Consider the following 21153-nt stretch of genomic DNA (forward strand, 5'->3'; position numbering starts at 1 on the left):
ATAGTCAGAATAAGGTGAGCACGTTGTCCAAAGAGAGTTCCATGTAGGAGTTTTTATGAGAACTTGGATGGGGTAGACAGTCATATATACAGACTATAGAAAAAGTGTGTTTTGGCTTACAGCTGTAAATAAGACAAGTTCCAAAAATCTTTTGTTTAATGGTTAATTGAACTAAATGACCAAATGCATAAATATGTACTCCAGTACTTACCCGAACACCTTTAGGCCCTATTGGTCCTATAGGCCCTGGTAAACCCTGAAAACGTAAAAAAAAAAAAAAGAATATTGAGTTTGGAAAAATTCTATCAATAGTCTGAGCAAAATCTTGCATGTCATGGTACTGCATAAGTGCATAAAATACATGGAAACAGGAAATCTGTTTGTAACAAGTACATTTTTTTTTCTCTTGAGCCAGCTAGTCTAGTCTCATTTCAATTGTCCATTTGCCCTCTATGGCCCTAACTATGGTACCAGTACCAGCAGAGGATTTACTGCACCTGCCTGCCAGGATAACCTTTGGCACCTGGGCTTCCGACAGGACCTTGCTCTCCCTGTAGGAAAAAGAGAGAAAGGTGGAGTGAGAGACCCAAATTACAGTGGCACACAAGAAGCCCTTTATGTACAGTAGCAGATTTAGAGCAAGAGACACAGCAGAGGGGATGGTCTACAATGGCCCCTTCTCTACAGCCATGTTTAGCTGTATAGTATATACCTGGATCCCAGTGGCTTTGCTAGACTAAATTTACTGCATAGTGATTTTAGAAATTATTTCTAATAGACTTCAAGATACACAAACACAAACCTTTAAAAAGAAAAACGTTTTTAGAGCAAAACTGCTACCTTAAGCACATGCTAAACCTCCAGTAAATGGTTTTATTGTTTGGATAAATATAGAGAACACTGCACTCCGTTAAAGCTAGACAAGAATGTGGCTGAGCAAGATTTGGATATTTCACTGCCCAGAGTAGAAGAGGGGTGTAGGCATTTTACAGAAATAAGAAATCATCAACATTGTATGTGGACCAGCTGGCCTCTGCTCTGCAATGCTCAAGCGGTTTCGTGGCCAAACAGTTGTGCTTATTACTCAATTATCAATGTAATGATGAGTCACACTGGCAGTCTGATCAGTAGAGGGCGCGTGGGAAAGAAGGGGGAGTTGTGTGCACAGTACATGTGCATAAGAGAAAGATGTAATAATAAAAAAGGTTTTTGGACACTGGCCCCATCATGAGTAGGATCTCCCTACACTGATGTCATCATATGGGACTTACCCAAATTTAATCGCAATCACTGCACTTTCTGTGACTGAGGGCTTTCCTTTCTTACACTACTTTGCAGACTAACCCTATTTAGTTAAAAGGGAAAACCAAATTAGGATTTTTGTTGGCAGATTCACTTCAGCTTTTCCCAGTCTTTTCTCTCTCCTTGGCACAGTTATGTGATATCCTGGAGAGCATCAGCACAGTGCTTTGGCCAGATGTCTGCGCTTGCCAAGGTTTCATAACAGAGTAATCTACTCTCTCTGGCATGCTTTCAGCGCATGCACAAACAAACACAGCGGATGTGAATAATAAGGATCTGGGTCACAAATAAACTCCTGAGCTGAGTTTACACACATATATCACATAAAATCACCTTTGTGTAGTAGACACATTTATAAATATACAGTGCATGTCAAACATTTAAAGGAGGACAAAAGTTTCTGAGACTTGAAAATATACATACAGGCTCTCCGGGGAGTCCGGGTGGACCAGGGTATCCTTTTTGTCCCTAAAGAAACAAAGACAAGTTCAAGACAATATGTTGTATGCTGTATAAAAAGAAGCATAATGTGAGAAAAAGAGATGGCAGTGCTGAAAAGGAGTTCAGGCAAAAGTCCAGCAGGCACACACTTTGTAGCCTGTGGTAAGGTTTTGTGTAAAGTAAAATATATATGTCGACACTTAAACAGCAGTGAAAGACATCTAAGTGCAATGTGTAAGTAATCAATCTTCCCCACTGTCAGACCATCAGACTTTCCACTGTGTTCACATTTTGCATGAGAAGGACTGTGGCATGCTGAGGATATAAATGACTTCCTGATTTAGTCAGATAGTATTCCTCCTTTTGCCTGAGGAACAGACAACACCACCGCACACTGGGTCTGCTGATTTCAGCAACACAGACCTCCACCAGAACTTAATTAAAGGTGGGGATAGCACTCCTGCCAAGATAAAGTTTATGTGAGAGAGAAGAGAAAGAAGACAAAAAAACAAAAAAACAAAACAAACAACAAATCAGTAATGTATGTTGTCCCATTTTCCTGAGCCACAGCTCCAAGAGCACTAACGCCAAGACTCTTTCAATTCCTGTAAACCATCCTCCAGCTAAGACATCTGACTCCAGTGCAGGAAGAAGACAGCTTCCTCACAGTATTACACAATGTTTCTCGCTGACTTGCATCTTTAGACAAAAGCAGCACCAGTCCAATACTGACATAATATTTATAAAATTACATCTATCGAAATTAATAAGAGGGGATGCAATGACGCCCTCTATCACTAAATGATTAGGTTATACACTGGGCAAATGTTAGACTTAGACTTATAAACCTTATTGATCCACAAGGAAAATTATTTGGACACAGTAGCTTACACATCACAATATATTGTGATGTGTGTTTGAATGTTATGAATCCTGTTACTTTACATTATGCTTTACATAAGGGATTTTATTCCTTTAGTCGTAGTTTTAGTAATAATCAAAGCATAACAAAAAGTGTATTTTTAAATTAATTATAGTGATTGTAGTTAGTATTTTTAAATCAAGCCTATAATTGTCATTAATCAGTTAATTGAGTAATCATGTTAACCTCTTAATTTGCATAGAAACATGTTCCTTCCTGCCAAGTCAATGTACAAAAAGGAAACTGATTTGGTTTATATTAAAAATAAAGTAAAATAAAAAAAAAAAAAAAATAGCTAATTTCTTGTTTTAGATATATCTAAAATGTTATATTCTCCATCATATTATATGTGTCACATCTTATGTCCACAGGTTAAGCTATGAAAGTGGCCTTACAGTGGGTCCTGTGTATTAACCTTTATATTTGTCATTATGAGATTGCTAATTAGAACTGGCATTCCCAATGCCACTTTCTTAACAAACATGTGTGTTCAATCAGATGAATTCATCTAAGAGCTTTTTATTAATAGCAGCTTTCAATAGAAGCAAAAACAGCTAACAAGCAACACTAAACTTTGAGTTGCCATTTAATTTGTGAAAGTCTGAGAGGCCTTATGTCAGTTAACAACTGTAAACCACAAAAGATGAATGTGTTATAGCAAAACTACTCCTCTCACCTCATAAATCTTGGCTTTCAACTTTCTACCTAAACCCACAGATTGACAGAGTGGAACAAAGTTACTAAGGCCTTTAGTTTAGCTGTTGTACTAAATGGAAACCTTCTCTATGGTTCACATACTGCACTATATGTGAGAAAGCACTATCTGCACAGAAGTTTGTCGACTTGGTTATAAAAAAATATTCTGGCATCAATTGTCTTTGTTAATAATAATAATAATACACTAATACACTAAAATCTTGCAATAGAAACAAAGAAAAGCATATACCACTAAGTATGAAATTGTTTAAACTTCTACTTTAATTTACGTACTCTAACCTGACCTCTCAAAAACACAAACCCAAATATTTTGAACAACCATTAATTTTAGATCCAATTCAGACAATGTAAAACAGATTATCTAACAACATGTATGTTTTAACTATCATTGTTGTCAGAAAGACAGATGTGGTAAAAATGCTGTAACTGTTCCCAGAAGTGGCTGAATTAAACCTGGAGACAGTAATGTGAGATGTGTGCTTTGTAATGTGGCCTTATAGCTGGGGTTAGGCCCTGGGTGCATGTCCCTCTCCCTGACCTTGTCTGCCATACTGAAAACCCATTGAGTCAACTCTGTGCAGCAAATGTTGTACAGAGCACGGAACATGCTTGGCATGTCTAACAGTGTAAAATCACACTCTCTTTCATACTCTTTTCATAGCACTTCTGCTTTTTCCATTAAAGATTCCCAAAGAAATAAATGTCTGCCAAATTCCTAAATTCCCAACAGAAGTGTCAGTCTCTTGGATGGTTTAGAGCATGTCCTGCGTGAGTGCTTAAAACAAAAAGGAAGTGAAAAGTCCATATAAAAGACACAATGCTGCTGTTTGTCTAATTTTCCAAAACCACAGGTAATAGAGTAAACCAAGCAACTCAGACAGACCATGAGCAAAAGAAAGAGGAATAATCCACGTAGAACATTCAGGGTGGCCCAGCAGAAATAATAAAGCCAATGGATTTGAGAACTGTATATGCATCAGCATAGTCTATACTTAATCCAGCAAATTGATCTGACAGGACTCACTGCACTAAGCCAAGTGTGCTGCGACAGAACAGCTGGAGGAGAGCTGACTCAGCAATAACATGTTTTGACTTGATACACACAAACAGGGCTCAACCAAGCACTACTTTAGAGTCTAATGCAGCAGGTGACAAATCTCAATGTTTTTTGCACAGTGGAACAAAGATCTTGTGGTTTATAATCATCCTCCCTATGGTATGCTGACCAATACCTGACTCTTCACGGTGTTGATGAAGTTGCTATAACAACCACTTCCCAGACATGAGAGGATGATGTCATTCTGATAAAGTCCCCATTACAGCTATGCTCTAATTTTATATGTGCGATGAAAGCTTGCCACATCTGGTTTATCTCCATATGACACTAAAATAAATGGTTGGTTGGATGTTTGGTTAAGTTTCCACCTGATTTCAGCTATCACTGTTACTTATTCTGCTCTAGAATGATTTGTGTCCCTTTTTGTCCCCAAAGATGTCTGATTCACACATTACCCAACAACATTTTGTACCAGCTTTTAAATTATTGCCAGCACAGTCTTAAGGAAATTAATGAGTGTTTTCCACCAGCTTTACATTTTCCATTTTGGCTGTGTGGAGATGAACTAAGGGAGAGAGGGATGGAGCACAAACAAATGGAGATAAAGACAAAAAAAAATCTGGCTTTAACAAAAGCCACATGTTCAGCTGGAGGCAGTGATTCTGCAGAGTTGACTGTCACTCTTATGGAACACTGTGGTTATGACAATGCACACACTTGATCTCGCAGTTCCTACCTTATACCTTTATACTTAAAACACTGCATCTTAACATTTATAGGCATTTAAGTGGTGCACTTATTTTAGAACAAGGGTGAAATAAAAATAATAAAGAAGAATAAATGAATGAGGACAAATAATAACTAAGACATTTTTATAGGAGGAGGAGGATTTTTATACTTCTATCCTTACCTTTCGTCCAATTTGGCCAGTTAGTCCAACTGGGCCAATAATCCCAGAGTCCCCCTGGACAGCAGTTAAATATGTGAATTAAATCACAAGCATACATAGTATGAAAGTATCAAAGTACATGAAAATGTGCTGTTACTTTTTCTCCTTTAGGCGCTGGTCCGGGTGATATGCCTGGGTCTCCTTTTTTACCCTGACAAAATATAAGGAAATACAAATTAGTATTCATTTACTTTAATTTGATAGTTCCTGTACAACAAGTCTGTTTAGGTAACAGATGAAAGCTAAAAGCACAAAAACAGCAGACCTCCACATCAAAGCCATAGTTTGTATATTAAGCATCAGGTAACCCTTAACTTCCCCAGGATCCTGGGGCTTTTTACAACCTTGTTTCTTTTATTAATGATGAAAGAGGACATACTGTGGTGCACAGCTAGACACCAAACTTCATTCATTCAGCACACAGCAGCAGGTAGGAAAATGCTGCTTCTAAGCAACAGTGACACACTTATGCAAGGTACTGCAATGTTTCTGTGTAGCTGACTTATAAATAGCCCTTAGTAATATAATGAGTGTGATATTATATAAAGTGTGATATTAAAGTAGCATAAGAGTAAGTTTAGGATGTTAAGATATGATTAAAGGTCTTATATTAGACAAAATGAATTCTTGTGAGCTTTAAGTTATGTTATAATGGTGTGACCTCATCAAACATACCCAGAGTTGTGTTATGTGTCATTCACACATGTTTGAGTAACCCTTTATTATTAGTTTGTCAACATCATCAAAGCACAGAATGCACTGTTCCACCTTGTGATGTCATGAAGTGGTAGTTTTTAAGTTAACAGCTACCTTTTACCTTTAGTTCAATAGAGATCGGCAATTCCAGGGCTAAAATCATCTCAGTGATTACAGTGAAGATGCACAGAGTTTAAAAAACATTGTGGAGCATTCTTTTATCACCACATGACATCACCAGGTGGAACAGAATGTTTGAGAGATGAATTCAACCTAAATATGCAGGCATGTTTTTGGTGAAGAAACATAACATAGATCAGTAAATAGTATAATATAGGCCTTTTAAGTTAAAGATAGTATTAAATTATGTACAGCTAAGGCTGTGCAATTAATTGAATTAGAAACGATCTCCAAACTCATATAATCGAGTTGAAATCATTTAAAGCTTAACAAAGTTTATTTTGGGATTTAAAAAAATATATAAATATGTATATTTATTTTATTTCTTAAATATAGAGATTGTAGAACGACTGTATATATACTTGATTTTGGATACATTTATGTTTTTCTATGCCTTATTTCATGTTCAGAGTATGTTTTATTCATTTTATGTTTTATACATTGCAAAACTGCCCTAAAGTATATTATTTGTAGCCTATATTTATTTTCATGTTTTTTGTTTTTGTTTTTTTTTGCAAGAGAGAAATGTTGAATAAATGCATCATGTAACTAAAATATAATCATTTGAATAACTGTGATTTCAATATTGACCAAAATCATCGTGATAATGATTTTTTCCATAATTGAGCAGCCCTATCTACAGCTGAAACAAACAAAAAAATAAAAAATCTGAAAGGATATATAAGGAGTCCATTTTATACATATATTTTGGCACTTTTTTAAACTGCTGTCTGATTTACACTCTTGCCTGAGAGGTCAAGGGAACAAATGCAAAAAGGGTTACAAAAGGTGAAGAATGCAGTCCAAACATAAAAGTGGAGAAAACTTTGTATATATTAACCTGATGACAAGGACAAACATAGCATTTTAAAGTTTAAAGAGGTCAGAATTGCAATAATAGGGGTTAGCTGTGAAGACTCACTGCTGCACAGTTGACATTTATGGAAGACATTTTTAAAATGCATTTAAATATGGGTATGGCACATGCTGTGTGTTCCTCAAGTAAACAGAGACAAAGGTCAAGAATTGTTACCAGCACATACACTGGTGGAGACAATCCAGAAAGGGTTGAAGGAATTTGTTTAGAATTGTGTGTTTGCCATTGTTGCTTGTGTTATAATACTGTTTCATGACAGTTATTTGTGTTTACCTTCAACCCCAGTGGTCCAGGTGGGCCTGGGTTTCCATGGGGACCAGGGTCTCCCTGCAAAAAAGACAGAGAGAAAACATAATCAGATAAAGGCTCAATTCATCTTCATTTTGTGAGATGCCAAGCACAAAGTGTAGCTTTGCTACTGTGTGGAAAATGAGGAATGGAGTTCTTTAACCTACTTTTCTATACATCAACTTTGTGTGAGGTATTTAGAGTTGGGGGTAGATTCCTATGGAAAATGGGGCACTGTGCAGGAGTGCTGTTTCACCATATGGTTGTGGTTTTTTTTTTTGTTCCCTGTAGACTCAAAACACTTCAGTTGCAAAACAAACACTTTTGCTAATAGTCTTAATAGTAGAAGAGAATATTACTTTCATATTAATTTATTATTTTTACTTTTTTTTGCATTCTATAGAATTTGTCAAGTTGTGTGAGTTTGTGAGAAAAATAGCTCACTCATTATCTGGCAATATTAATAACCTAATTATTCTTCACGCCACACACAGGCCAAAAAGAACTTGTGAACTAACAGTGAGAACCACAGGTCACGTCACTGGCATCACTGTTGCTCCTTTATCTCTCCACCTTCTCTGTCTATGAATAATGTTTTCCTAGATTTCTGACCTCAGTCCAGCTCTCCCCTTGGTACAGCAACCTTAGACCTGCACAATGGTTAAAGATGGTCTCCAGAATACTGCAACTACTCTCTGTCAATTCATGTACTTATATAAACATGAAATTAAATTCTGACTGAGAACCTTTTTAGAATTTATAGAAGATATGGTTTTGTGTTGTTTGGTTGTGCAGCTCAACAAAAAACCCTTTGAGAGAAGTTCAAATACAGATACACTCACCATTAGCAGACAAGACACCATTCTTTTCTCTGACTACCATTTCCTGCTCAAGGAAACTTTGATGACAGTCTAGGCTGATTCATTCAGAGATATGTGCACAGACTTGACTTGTTATACTGTAAATACACAGCTTCAATAGGACTTAATGACACAACAGAAAACACCAATAAAAAGCATTTTTTCACTGACACTCTGTCATCTCTCCTTTCATTTTTAGTTTGTGTGGAGCTGGCATTTCCTTGAGAACCACTGCCCAGACACCGTTAAGGCCCACTGTTGTGCCCTAAATAAACTAAAACAAACTAGAATTACATGCTTCCAAATTAACCCTGTGGCCAACCACATTTTGGGCAGTACACTGACTGGCATGGGCTGGCATAATGGGACAGTGCTGCTTGGTTGCAAACAGGTGCCTAATTATAGTGGAGCTGGGTGGATACAGGCTGAGGGCTATCAGATGAAAAAAACACTTACTTTTAAACCACAAAGCAGTGTGGAAATCTTAAACATGAGGTTGAATCAAATATTAAAATGTACTTTTAGACACAACTACTATGTCTATAGCATAACAGTCACCATTTCAAAATGATGACAATATAATAGAAAGTGGAGGTGGGTAGGTGAAAATTTTGTTGCTCAAATAAGAGTAAAAAAATAAGCTTTAGCTTAGTTTTTTGACATTATATCATGGTATTTTAACCAAATAAGAATGTGCAATTCAAAGGACACAAGTAAGGACTGTTTGATTGTGTGATAGCTATTTATTTTTTCAGTATCCATGGCGATAAAGCTAAGGACCTTCCAGAGTCTCAGAGACCTTTTGAGGGAATGGCCCATTTCATCACCAACCAAAACAACAGAACAGAGGGAGAGGGTTAGATGAGCCTTTCCTGTTGTGTTCACTTGGCTCCCCTGGATGCTGCTGTGATCCTGCAGAACACAGAAGAGGGACATTTTGGCTCTTCCTCTTCTCAAACTGTCCTGACCATTGAGCTACTGACCCTACCTGACGAGTCCTCCTGTTAAACGGTGCCTTTGACACAAAGGCGACTTAGAAGCGTTGCTGCAGCTAAACTTGAATTTACCTCAGGATCAATAAAGTATCTATCTATCTTATATGTGGAAGTAAAAAGTAGCAATTCAAATAATAACTATAGCAAGAGTAAAAATGTTCACTACTTTTCGAGTGAATGTTTGAATGTAACATCTGATTTTCATTTGGATTCATTTTAAAAGTAATAATCGGGTAATTGATTCAGACATTCTATATCTATATCTAAAGAATAGATGACAGAATTAAGGGAAAGAAGGAATAAATAAATATATATAATAATATCTCATTATATAATACCATTAAAAATTTATCTTTTATACAACATAATGTAACAACATAGTAATTTATCTAAAAGTCTCAATATCTAGTACTAGTTTTAGGATAAATTAGATTCTGTTTATGGATTTTTTAGACCCCACTGAGGGTCAGGTTCAAAAAATGCAAATGTTTTTACTGTCAACACAAATCTTTCGCCACTTAATGACAGTGGCAAGCGTAACCAAATGTTTATTCATAAGTGCTACTATATTAACTCATGTAGAACTAAATGTAGTGTCAGAGAACTACTCTGATATACTTTTTTCAAAAGCTACTTGAGTAAATGTAACAAAGTAACTTTTTTTCTTAATAATAATTTCCTCTGCAGAATACACTTGCTGCTTTAAATTCAACCGACTGACATCAGCCTGAGGTTATGTTCCCACACTAAGTATGTCAGACTGGCCCTTTTAACATGTTTAACAAGTGGTGCTGTAAACAATGTCTGAGTCTCATAAAGAACATTTAAGCATTCCAACGCTGTAAAAAGAAGAATGGCCTTATGTATGATACTGTGCCAAAAACTTCAAGCATAGTGTCTCATTAACAATTAACAAAAGCAACAGCTTGAAGTCACGAAAAAAATCAGCATTAATCCTCTTTAATAACAAAAGTAGTTAGGCTGAATAAAGTGCAGTGTGCACTGAGAAGACCCATAAAACTATACTGAGGTATACACTTAGCTACTTATTCAGTGCACCAAAGGTTTATAGCAGTTATATAGAAATGGACTTCAAAACTGAATAAAAATAACTCAAATAGCAAATACAAATTAATGCAATAAGTTGGAAATGAAGCATATTTTGTGCCAAACATTTTAAGAGTGTATTATCCCTGAAAAGGGAATGAACTATATGAGCTGTATGTCTTGGCTGCTTACTTTCTTGCATTATATTTCTCTTCAATATACACAATTTATACCAAAGCCAGGACAGACCTTTAAAAGAATCTGGTGCCAAAGCATCTGCCACAGCACAATACCCTCAGCACCTATGCTCATTAAACTTTCCAACAAGTCTCTCATAAAGCGCCTGGGATAAGTGTAAACAGTGTATACAGGTGAGGCAGTGCAGTAGAAATTGGTACAGTGCAACATTTTAAAGCTGCAGGATAAGTGTTTATTTATATATGCATACAACCCAAGTTACCCACAGTAGATGCAATACTTAGCAACTCTCACACCCATCTACCACCTTCTGCGTTTGAACCCTACAAATAGACTCATGGATTCCTGGACCTAATTCCACCCAACAGATCCTACTACATAAGCCCACTGCCATGGTGACAGCAACTCACACTAACATGTGCATGATCAGAGGTTAAGGTTCATGGGTTCAAGGTACCGGCAGACTCAATAGTGCTCTGTGTCATCATGTGGACTTCCAGTAATTCTGACAGGGCTCTTAGGGCTGTCTTTCCAGTAAAATGCTGACTTACTTTTTTTTTTTTTTTTTATCAAACAAAGATGACAATGCCTAAAATTAAAGAAGTCACCTGTGAATTTAATCACTATGTTATAGCTTCAATAAAAAAACTGTGTGTACCTAAATTGAAGCCATATTGTTATCTGGCCAAATCTTGGCCAACATGTGTTTTTAAGTTGATGCACATAACTGAGCATGTTTGTTTGTGCATATATACACACACATATGGCAGCAGCAATTAAAGTTGATTAACGCTTTTGTTTACAAGAAAGCCTCAAAGTCTGCCCCACACTTTATATAGGAAATCCATAAACAAACCCACATACATGGCCTACTCATTGCAGGAATAGACTTTTGTGCAGAAGCTTGAGGTTAAATATACCATAAGGCCCAAGTTAAAGCCAAATAAAAACAGCACTGTTATTGTATTAAGGGGGAGATTTCACTGTTTGCTATCTGCAAACCAATCGGTTCTACTGACACATGCCATTCTCATTGCTTCACAGTTTGCAGCTAACAAAGGCATTTCTGAACCACCAGCATGCTTGTCTGGCAAATTCAGAATGACTGATTGATATCTGTTCAGTCCCCACGCCCTCTGTTGCATCTGAAGCCCGGCCAAACGTGATCATGCAATCAGTTTTTTTTTTTAAGTGATGCATGTGTAATGAAGAAGCTCATTGGTCACCTATGCAAAATTATTTATCTCACCTCATATTAACATTTAGACGTTTAGAGCTTTACTCCTTGATTCTTCAGAAATCTGTGATATTTTTCTGTTATTTTCCATTTTTCCTGTGAGATTTATGTTTTCTTAATTTTTTCTGATACTGATACCATGTGTGTACCTGATTGGCTAATCCACCTGTCAGTCACACCCATTTGAAAACTGGGTGATTCACTGATGACCAGACTCATGTCTGATATTGAAAAAGTATTGAAATAGTTTGTATTCTGGATTCATGGACATCACTCAACCACAGTCAAAAAACTATGCCGACCAGACAGTCATGGAGGTATGTATTATTTTTTCAAACATTTTTTCTATTTTTAATATTCTTACACATGTTACTCTTATGAGTAAGTTGTTCTACATAAAATAGCACCAACATGTCTATATTCAGGATTAATGTAAAATTTATATTTGTATAAACTTGTTCATTGTGTGATGTTTTAATGGTTTTAATCAGACTGTTTTAATCAGCTGGCTTGGTCTCATGCATTTGTGTTTACAAACCTATCCATTAGTTAATGGCCAGGATTAATTAAATAATATTATAGGAGAAAACTTTGTCTTCCAGTACGATAATTACTAATATAATACATGTATGAAGGCAGAATGCTTCATAGCTCATGTATTCTGAAGTAAAATGTTAGTGCACTTAAAGGGAAAGTCCTAGTCACATAGAAGCTCTGTCCATGTGTTCCCTGTCTGTTTACAGCACTTTTATAGGCATCCCGTGGCACAGGCAACCTTTTGAAAGGACATCTTTTAGGAGCTTTCCTGTTTATGTTTAGGGGTGGGAGGTCAGTGCTCACAGGCCAATGCTGAATATGCTCTATCTGAATGCATAGGGAATGTTCTACAGAGTGTGCTCTGCAATGAATGTTGTTTTTTTCTCATTATGTACCAGTCTGGTTTTCCTGTAATCAATCATCTGATAAGTTCACATCTACAACTGTCTCTATATTATATGCAAAAAGAAATGACAAGATGACAATTCTGTAAAACTCACCCTTGGACCCCTCTTGCCTGGCAGGCCTGGCTTCCCTGGAGGTCCTGGCAGTCCCTGGAGAAAGAGAGGAAAGCCTCAAACAATTATCATAACTTATTGGTTTATCAGAAATTACAAATGCACAACTGTCTAAGATGATGTGTATTTCCACAATATAATTCTTTTTTGAGCAAAAACTGTGTGCTCAGTGGCTTTAGGGTAAAATGTGACACCTTTTTCTCTCTGAAGTAATTCCATCCTCAGGTGATGAAAGGTCAGCCTTATCCATCAGGAGGTACTGTGCCTGACTGGCAGGAAACCATAGAAACTCTAGAAATAACAGGTCATTTCCTGCACTTCTCAATGCCCCTGTGTGGTTTTATCAGCCCTGTGTTTATTTGTTTTCTTTTAATCAAAAAAGAGGAAAAAGAAGAAGTAAAGGAAAATAAAGCTTGTGTTTTCTGTCACTACTTACAAAGCTACTATGAACAAAATGGGTGCTCTCTTTGAGGAATGTTTTAAATTTTGTATGCTATGAATTCATATGAAATTATTATGCTTTGAAACAGGCTCCCTAAAATGCAGCAATCCATACTCTGTTCTGTATTCTTTCTAAAGATATTTTTTTAGGCTACATATACTACTAAACCAATAGCTACTCTTTTATATTATCCCTGTTTTCCTTGCACTACAAGAAAACACATGAGGAACTCTCTAATCTGCTTTACGTACTGCTTTGGAGGATATAATTGGTTAATCCATTAGTTGGCATGTTCATGGCTGACACCACCATCAGAGTTACAGGTGGCACAAGGGAGGTCTAAAACGTGTTAATGTTAACACCATCTTTCAGATCTTTGTCTTAACAATTTCAGCTTCACATTCGAGTAGTACTCTTGGCAATGGCACTTAAAAATATAAAACAAACCATTTCTAAAATAATTTGTCCATGTTAACCTGTTGGGTAAAATTATATTGTATTGTGTTATTTATTATAAAGGCAACACAGACATGCAATTAATATGGTTAATCTGATGGTCCATACTGTATTCCTTGAATATACTTAAAGAAAACACAATCTTATCAGTGTCCTCTCTAGCTTGCTTTAGGCTGAGTCTTAAATGCTGCCAGCACACGACACAAATCAGCACTTGGATGTGATGTAAATGCCATTATGGAGGTCAATTATCCAGGACTAGACACTGAGACTTATGCAAGATACAAGAGGAAATGAAAGAGTCACAACAGATAAAAGTCAAGGGACATTTATCAAATTGACTGTCCCTGTTTGCTCATGACATTAAATTATGTTTTCAGCATCTCATTACAGAGGCACTGCATTCAGTGAACATGCAGAATGTGTCCTTTTATTCTATCAGATTCATGGGTATAGTCAACTTTGTGTGAGTTACTTAAAGGTTTCTGCTATTTCCTTTTTTTTCAAGATGGATGTTTATTTCTAAACCTGAGAACAATATATGAAATGGCACATACTGTCTAAACTGACTATGCATTATTGTACTTTCCCACACTACTGCCTGTCTAAATCACAAAGAGTGCTCTACTTTTCCACTCTGCAAAAGTGTTAGTCCACAGCCATAGTAGTTGTACTAGAAAAGTGAATGATTATGTTTACTCACTGCACTGACCCTTGACCCCCCTTTTAAAAAGAGCCATGCAACCGCCTCTACACGCTGTGACTCAGGAATCTGGTGTAGAGACGGTAAGGCGTCAGACCTAACACGTCACACCCAGCCTGCAGGTTTTTGTGCATAGAAGAAGCAAGGATGGAAGTTTTCTCTTATACCTTCAGTAGGTCTCTAGCTTAATTAATATGCAGAATTAACATAGCTGAGATGAATGTGGGTTAAAAAAAATCAAACTGCAACTGCATGTCTACAAAAAGTGATATAATATCTTCTCTAGTTGTAAAAGGCTAATCTTAACAAACTGATAAATTTGTCATATGGTTCTCACCTGTGGGCCTACTTCTCCTTTCTGTCCGGCAGGTCCTGGAAGCATAGAGTATTGAGTGGGTGGCACTTCCCAGCTTTGGAAGCCATCTGTTCCAGGTAGTGTCATGGTAATGTAAGGAGGTTTGGATGGTTTGGGAGTTAAAGGGGCCTTGGTCTTACTAGGCTGGGTTGGCTTGATGACCTGTTTGGTGACTGGTTTAGTAGTTAATGTTTTGGAGACTGTTGGTTTTGATGAGCTAGCTGTGGGTAATGGTAGTCTGGATGGAGAAACTGTGACAGGAGATTTTGATGGAGTAGCTTTTGCAGGAGTCGTCTTTGGTTGGGGATATGTCTTCTTAGTTGGTTGTGGTTTCTTTGGGACAACATCTTTGTTAGATAAAGTCTTTGATGGTTTGATGCTGGTCATAATTGGAGCAGTAGTTTTTTTCTTGTCTGATGTTTTCAACTTTTTTGGATTAATTGGAGTAGTGGACTTTGCAGGAGGGAGTGCTGATGGTTTATCATTTGGAGTTTTTGAGGGAGAGTGTTTTGGGGTTGGAGGGTTTGTGGGTGGTGATTTGATCCTGAGTGGTACAGTAACTGTTTCAGTCTTGTCCCTGCGAGGTGGTATAGTAAGCCCCGGCTGCACTGTGACAGGCATCACAGTCCCAAGCATTGGTGTAGAAAGGGGCTTTATCGTTGGTGTGGAGCTCACTAGTCTAACAGCAGAGGCAGCAGCTGCAACACTCCGAGCCAGGCTGAGTCGTGGAGGTTTTCTAGAGGTCTCCAGGCCACTACCTTTAGCAGATGCAGCAGTAGCGGTGACATTTGATTCTTGTTGTAAGATAGGCAGTAAAGGAGAAAGGTTAGGCCTGAAAGTGTCAGCTTCCCTGCACTGTTTCTTAATGTACCTGCAGTAGTTATGAGCTGCCTGTGCAGAGGGGACCAGGTCAAACTGGCAAATTGCTCCTTCAAAATGAGCTGAGGCCTGCTGCTGGCTTGTCCTCCCCAAGAGGAAAGAACCCTGCAGCCCATGAGCCAGTCTGTCATTAATGTCCCACCCCAAGTCTGCATGAACACTCTGCTCTCCGCAGGAGGCATAAAGAGTTACTTTTTGTCCATTAATCCCCACTGCCAGCTGGTGCCACTGCCCATCATGGGGATCATAAGGCAGTGTCACAGAGATGTTTGGTCCTGTGTGAAGAACCAGATTACCTGGTGAAAGCTGTAGACCGAGAAGAAGCTTCTTTTGGCCTGAAAGCACTGAAAAGAGGAAGGCACTGTTGACGCGGTGTGAGCGGATGCTCAGGACCAGTGCCACATTGGGCCAGATGGCTGGTGAGAAGATGGAGGGCAGTGAAGCCTCAATGTGGGCTCGTTGATTGAGGATGATCCCTGATCTGAAGGGGATGACCCCAGCTGGTATCGTGCGTGATTTCTCTCCCTTGAGCCCCAACCTCTGGAGAATATCCACATCTGAAAAAGACAAAAGCTCCAGTTAACATATCTATGTTAGACTTACAAGACCATAGGGACAAAGTGTGGCCGTCGTTATTTTTCTGAGAGCAAAAGCTGTAAATAGATGCTGTAGTGGCTTAGCTTTAAATATCAGCAGGACAGGATGCTAAAATGTCACTCCATAATTTTAAGGCAGCTGGTCTATATAATTTATAGTGGAACTGGTACTAACACATGATACATCCATACCAAATGCTATATGAACAACCATAAGCACAGATGGTGCCTTTTTAAACTTTTTTTCCTCCTTGCTGCCAAGGAGAGTGTACAAAACGTTTTACTTCTCAATGAATGCTAAAAAAGAAAGGAAGACACATGGTCTACTAAACAAAACGCCTTGCTTTTTTGATAACAGACTATGCTAGGTGAACTTTCACATGTTTTCATGTCAACAAATAACAACTAACATTCACTACATTAGAACAGTGACCACAGTGGCTGTTCTGTATCGAACTGAGTGTCCTCATGTGTATTCTGCAGGACTTAGGCCACTGTTCCTAGTCTTTCTGACCTGTGGTCATTATGCCTTGACAAATGGGATGTGTAGCCATGCCATGAAATAATAGAAAGGCAGTGCAGAGAAATGTTGATGAGATGAGAGCAACAGAGAAAGATGAGGGGATGCCTCAACAGTTGCCATCTGTGTAAGTCACTGAAAACAAAGACTTTGTTTAGATCCTGCCATGCTTGCCTCATTAGCCCTTTCAATTGGCCCGGCCTTTGAACTTGTAATGACACAAACCAATTGAGTTTAACAAAGTTGAGCAAATTATCATGTTACTCACACATAATTATTCTGCTATGGAACTCAATCACATTTGTACAGTATATGTTGTTTTATGGGGAAGTAACTTGAACTGTATAAGTGACTGCTCCAAGTACAGCTATAACACAGGCATTGGCCATAGAGTTTTTCCATATACAGTACATAAGTACACATGGCTTAGGTTTATGGCTTTACTCCGTGCCAAGTCACTCCAATGTGACAAAGGGGGTTGCAATGTGCTTTTTGGAGGATTATGTCTTTGAGTTTATCGATATTTTTTTTCTAACCCGTTCTAATTAAAACATTTAGATATAGTAAAAATAAGAACAACTAATAATTGAAGGAACAGTACCATTTTTATGATATTTTGAAACTCTGCAATCCGTAAGTTTCTAATTATGAGAAGTATAGTTGTTGACTATTTATTGTACTGTTATTATTAGACAAAAACAAACAAAACACAAGTGAAATGCAGGCAATGTATGGGTATGTAAAGTAAAGACTTTTTACTGTAATAAGATAGATCATGTACAATAGTGTAATGGTGTGATTACACTAGTATTGTGTTTAAGGAAAAACTTTTTTTTCAGACAGGGGGAAGTATGAAATTGATGTTTGAAAGTAATTGTAAAAGACATCTTACCTTCAGGGTGGACTTGTGTAAGACCCAAGTAACAAGTACAATATATAATGGTGCAGAGCAATAGGGCTCTCCTGTTGGATGAGAAAAAGTCAAAATTAGACATCAGAAGCTTAAAGTGGCGCTGACACCACTGCAACTGTGGTTACATGCACACTTCATATTTGATCAAATAAATGTATGATATGATATATATATAATATATATATATATATATATATATATATATATATATATATATATATATATATATATATATATATATATATATATATATATATATATATATATATATATATATTATTTATTTATTTATATTTATTTTTTTTTAAAAAAAAATAAGATTATTTAAATGACAAAAGCCAAATAATGATTTGATGAATCTGATCATGGTCTCTTTGATTACTCACATCAGATTCAGCATTTGACATGCCATTTATGTAATCTTAAAGGTCCAGAAATAGGATTATAATTAGATTTTGGTGTGCATGTGAACAAGGTCAATGACACAACAACTAATGCAGAAATGTATTAATATTTCCCCAATCTACATATTTACTGCATATTTACTGCCCTTAATTTTCCAAATATGACCATAGCTATTGCTTTGCTTTATTCCTCAATATTATGTTCACTGTTCAAGATAATAGAGTTTGTAAAAACTTTCTGAACGTCTCTCTAAACATAACTGTGCAAATAACTACCCCTTAACTACAGTGGTTATAAATCACAAAAGTAGCTACTGCCTCCAGGTGTGCAGGGGGAGAGTGATTGGCACAAGGACTGGGAAGCTCAGCAGGGGAGCCAGATCTAGTGACAGGAAGAGAAGCCACTGTTTACCATTAGAGGTCATCCACACACGCTGGAGGAGGAAATGTATGTAACAGCTGTAGCTATAGGGCAGTGTGTGGATAAAGGACTCCAAATACATCTCTGTGGCCAACTCTGTAACTACTAAAATGCAATGTTAAATGTGCTCAGCTGTGTCTTTTTTTTATTTTAAACATATGCATTAACTACTATAGTTGCAGCGTAACCGTTAATTGTGTTTCAGCCATGTTGTTCAAAGATGTAAGGATGAAGATGTGTGAAGACAAGAGCTATAAATGAAACAGAAAGCATGATTGTTACATACAAAAAAAAAAAAAGTTTTGGTTAGTGACATATGTTATTATTTTTAAGTTGCTATTATTGTCCTCTGTTGATTTGAAACCTATTGTGCAAATGTGCAGTGAATGAGACAAAAATACAATTTATTCCATCACCAGATTCACCACTGAGGTTTGTCCTACTACAGTACATGACAATGCATTCATTGTTAAGATACAAATTCGTGTTAGATCTAATGTTTCTAAAGTTGGTAGTGTTGTCTCTGTAGACTAGAAGTCCACCAACCCTGTCTGGTGTGGTTTTCAACTAAAACACTGAACTACAACATGTCTTCCTCTGGGAATTCACTGCTCTGCTCAGCTGAGTGGACAAAACACAGGCCAGCAGAACAATATCAAATCCAAAGCTTACATCAGAAAAAGTGGAAAAAGTACTTGGCAGAAAAAAATATATTAGACGAGAGTTTACTATTTCTACACCAACACACCAACTGCCTACATTTTCAGCTTCTTTCCACAAGCTTTGACTTCTCATTCATTCCCCCCAGACACACTCTCAGTGGAAAATTCCTGTGAATGAGGAGACCCTGACAGGGGCTATAGTGGTGCTCTGTACACTGGTTTCGCCGAAGTCTAGCATATGTTAGTTTTAGTAGTCAGTTAAATATGGTCCGTGGTTACTTTCATAACATTATAGCTATTACTTGGTAAAACAAATAGATGAAATAACAACTAAACAAATTACTACAATACTAAAACAAATATGAAGAAAAGTTTTTTTATTGTTTATTATGCCCATTGTGTGTTATACAGTACAGTGTAGCTGTTTTGTTATTAAAGTTGTTATCAGGCAAAAGCCTCACCATCATCAAAGAAATTGGCTTACAACTAACACAATGTGAGTTATTGTATAGGAAGGGGGTGGGAGGGAGATTCATAAATAGCGACATCCAGTGGCTTTTCCATTAAAAGACCATAACAAGGATAGATTATAATGTTAATGTTAGTTTGGAAGTAGTAGGTTCCTCCAAATGCACTGATCATTTTTTTATAGTGTAATACTATTGTAAAACTACTAAGTCTATAGTAAAAAAAATCTCTCTCTCTCTCTCTCTCTCTCTCTCTCTCTCTCTCTCTCTCTCTCTCTCTCTATATATATATTATATATATATATATATATATATATATATGATGTATTTATTTGTGATTATGTAAATGCTATAGTCTGTTACTTTGTCAGTTTGTATCAAAATATATTATTATAATATTCAAGTATATATACAGTAGTATATATATTATATTATATTAGTATATTTATGACAATTATATTTTTAATAATTAATTAAAATCTAATTCTGTCATGTGTATAACGATAATATAATCATAGATAAAGTTGCTTGATGGAGAATAGGCCTATAAGTAGAAGTGGAGTTTCAAATCAGCTGGAGCCGCTCCAACTGGACGCATCTTCTCTGATTCTCTAGCATCTCAGACGTGTGTGTGCATGCATTCAAAGATGATACTCACTTTGTGCCTAGATGAGAGGTTCTGCAATCTCTCCTTCGGATGCCTAAATTCATTTGTATTCATTTGTCCTGGCAGTCAAAAACCGGATCCGTTAATCACAGCGTGACTCCGTTGCCAAGGGGCAGAAGACACCGGCGGCCGTCTTATGCATGAGTGAAGTTTGACAAGAAGTTCCAGAGGTAAAAACTCATGTTTAAGTGCCTGTCAAGCCCGACATAAAATCCGTGTGACAAAAAGATTGGACAGAGTTTCCCTGCGCCTTTGTCTGACGATATTCCAGTGTGTTTCATTCATTTATGCCGATCCCATTTGAGTGACGCGCAGGCCGGTGAGAAAGAACAACTCTCTTGGACGAGGTTACAGAGTCAGGAGCGTCGTATTCACCCCTTTCCTTTTTAAATAGGCCTCTGTGAGTAAAGCCATGGCGAATGCTCCGCGGCACAGTATCAAGTTACAAACCCAGCGGTGGCGCCGAGGAACTGCACGCGTACAGCTGATGTACAGTCTATGGGGTGGCCACATGGAGCCGGAGGTACCTACACAGACGGATGTCCCTAATAAATGTGTAAAACGTGTGATGGACAGCTTTGCAAACACGGGAACTGACTGACCCACCAGAGACGTCCTTTAGGTCGAAATGGTGGTTACTGATGTGGCGCTAAACGGCGGCATTGATTCTTTGAAATGGCAGGTTGCATTTTAATTTTGAAATAATTGCGCATATGGATTCTTGGTCAGTTTTGCACTGTGCCAATTATTTTAGAATTATTTACAAGCAATTATTTACAAGCACTTATACTTATTTTTGTGAGCACATGCTGTTTTCTCACTTTATCTAGCCATTACATTTCTCAAT

The 21153-nt window shown here is 37.3% G+C and overlaps 1 protein-coding gene across 1 annotated transcript in view; it reads right to left on the reverse strand.

Moving 5' to 3' along the window:
- col27a1a (collagen, type XXVII, alpha 1a) overlaps window positions 1-20369 on the reverse strand; it is a 38833-nt gene extending 18464 nt beyond the window's left edge. The window contains exons 1-10 of the mRNA XM_055154207.1: window positions 20298-20369; window positions 17665-17735; window positions 14760-16213; window positions 12804-12857; window positions 7415-7468; window positions 5486-5539; window positions 5350-5403; window positions 1726-1770; window positions 498-551; window positions 212-256 (exon numbers count right to left, since the gene is read on the reverse strand). Of these exons, the coding sequence (XP_055010182.1) occupies window positions 212-256; window positions 498-551; window positions 1726-1770; window positions 5350-5403; window positions 5486-5539; window positions 7415-7468; window positions 12804-12857; window positions 14760-16213; window positions 17665-17735; window positions 20298-20350 (1938 nt within the window). The 5' untranslated portion in view covers window positions 20351-20369. The remainder of the gene's footprint in view (window positions 1-211; window positions 257-497; window positions 552-1725; window positions 1771-5349; window positions 5404-5485; window positions 5540-7414; window positions 7469-12803; window positions 12858-14759; window positions 16214-17664; window positions 17736-20297) is intronic.
- Window positions 20370-21153: the final 784 nt, after the last annotated feature.

This window comes from Boleophthalmus pectinirostris, unplaced genomic scaffold (genome assembly GCF_026225935.1).
Source record: "Boleophthalmus pectinirostris isolate CB_2022bp ecotype Guang Dong unplaced genomic scaffold, ASM2622593v1 HiC_scaffold_18, whole genome shotgun sequence".
Lineage (NCBI taxonomy): Eukaryota > Metazoa > Chordata > Actinopteri > Gobiiformes > Gobiidae > Boleophthalmus > Boleophthalmus pectinirostris.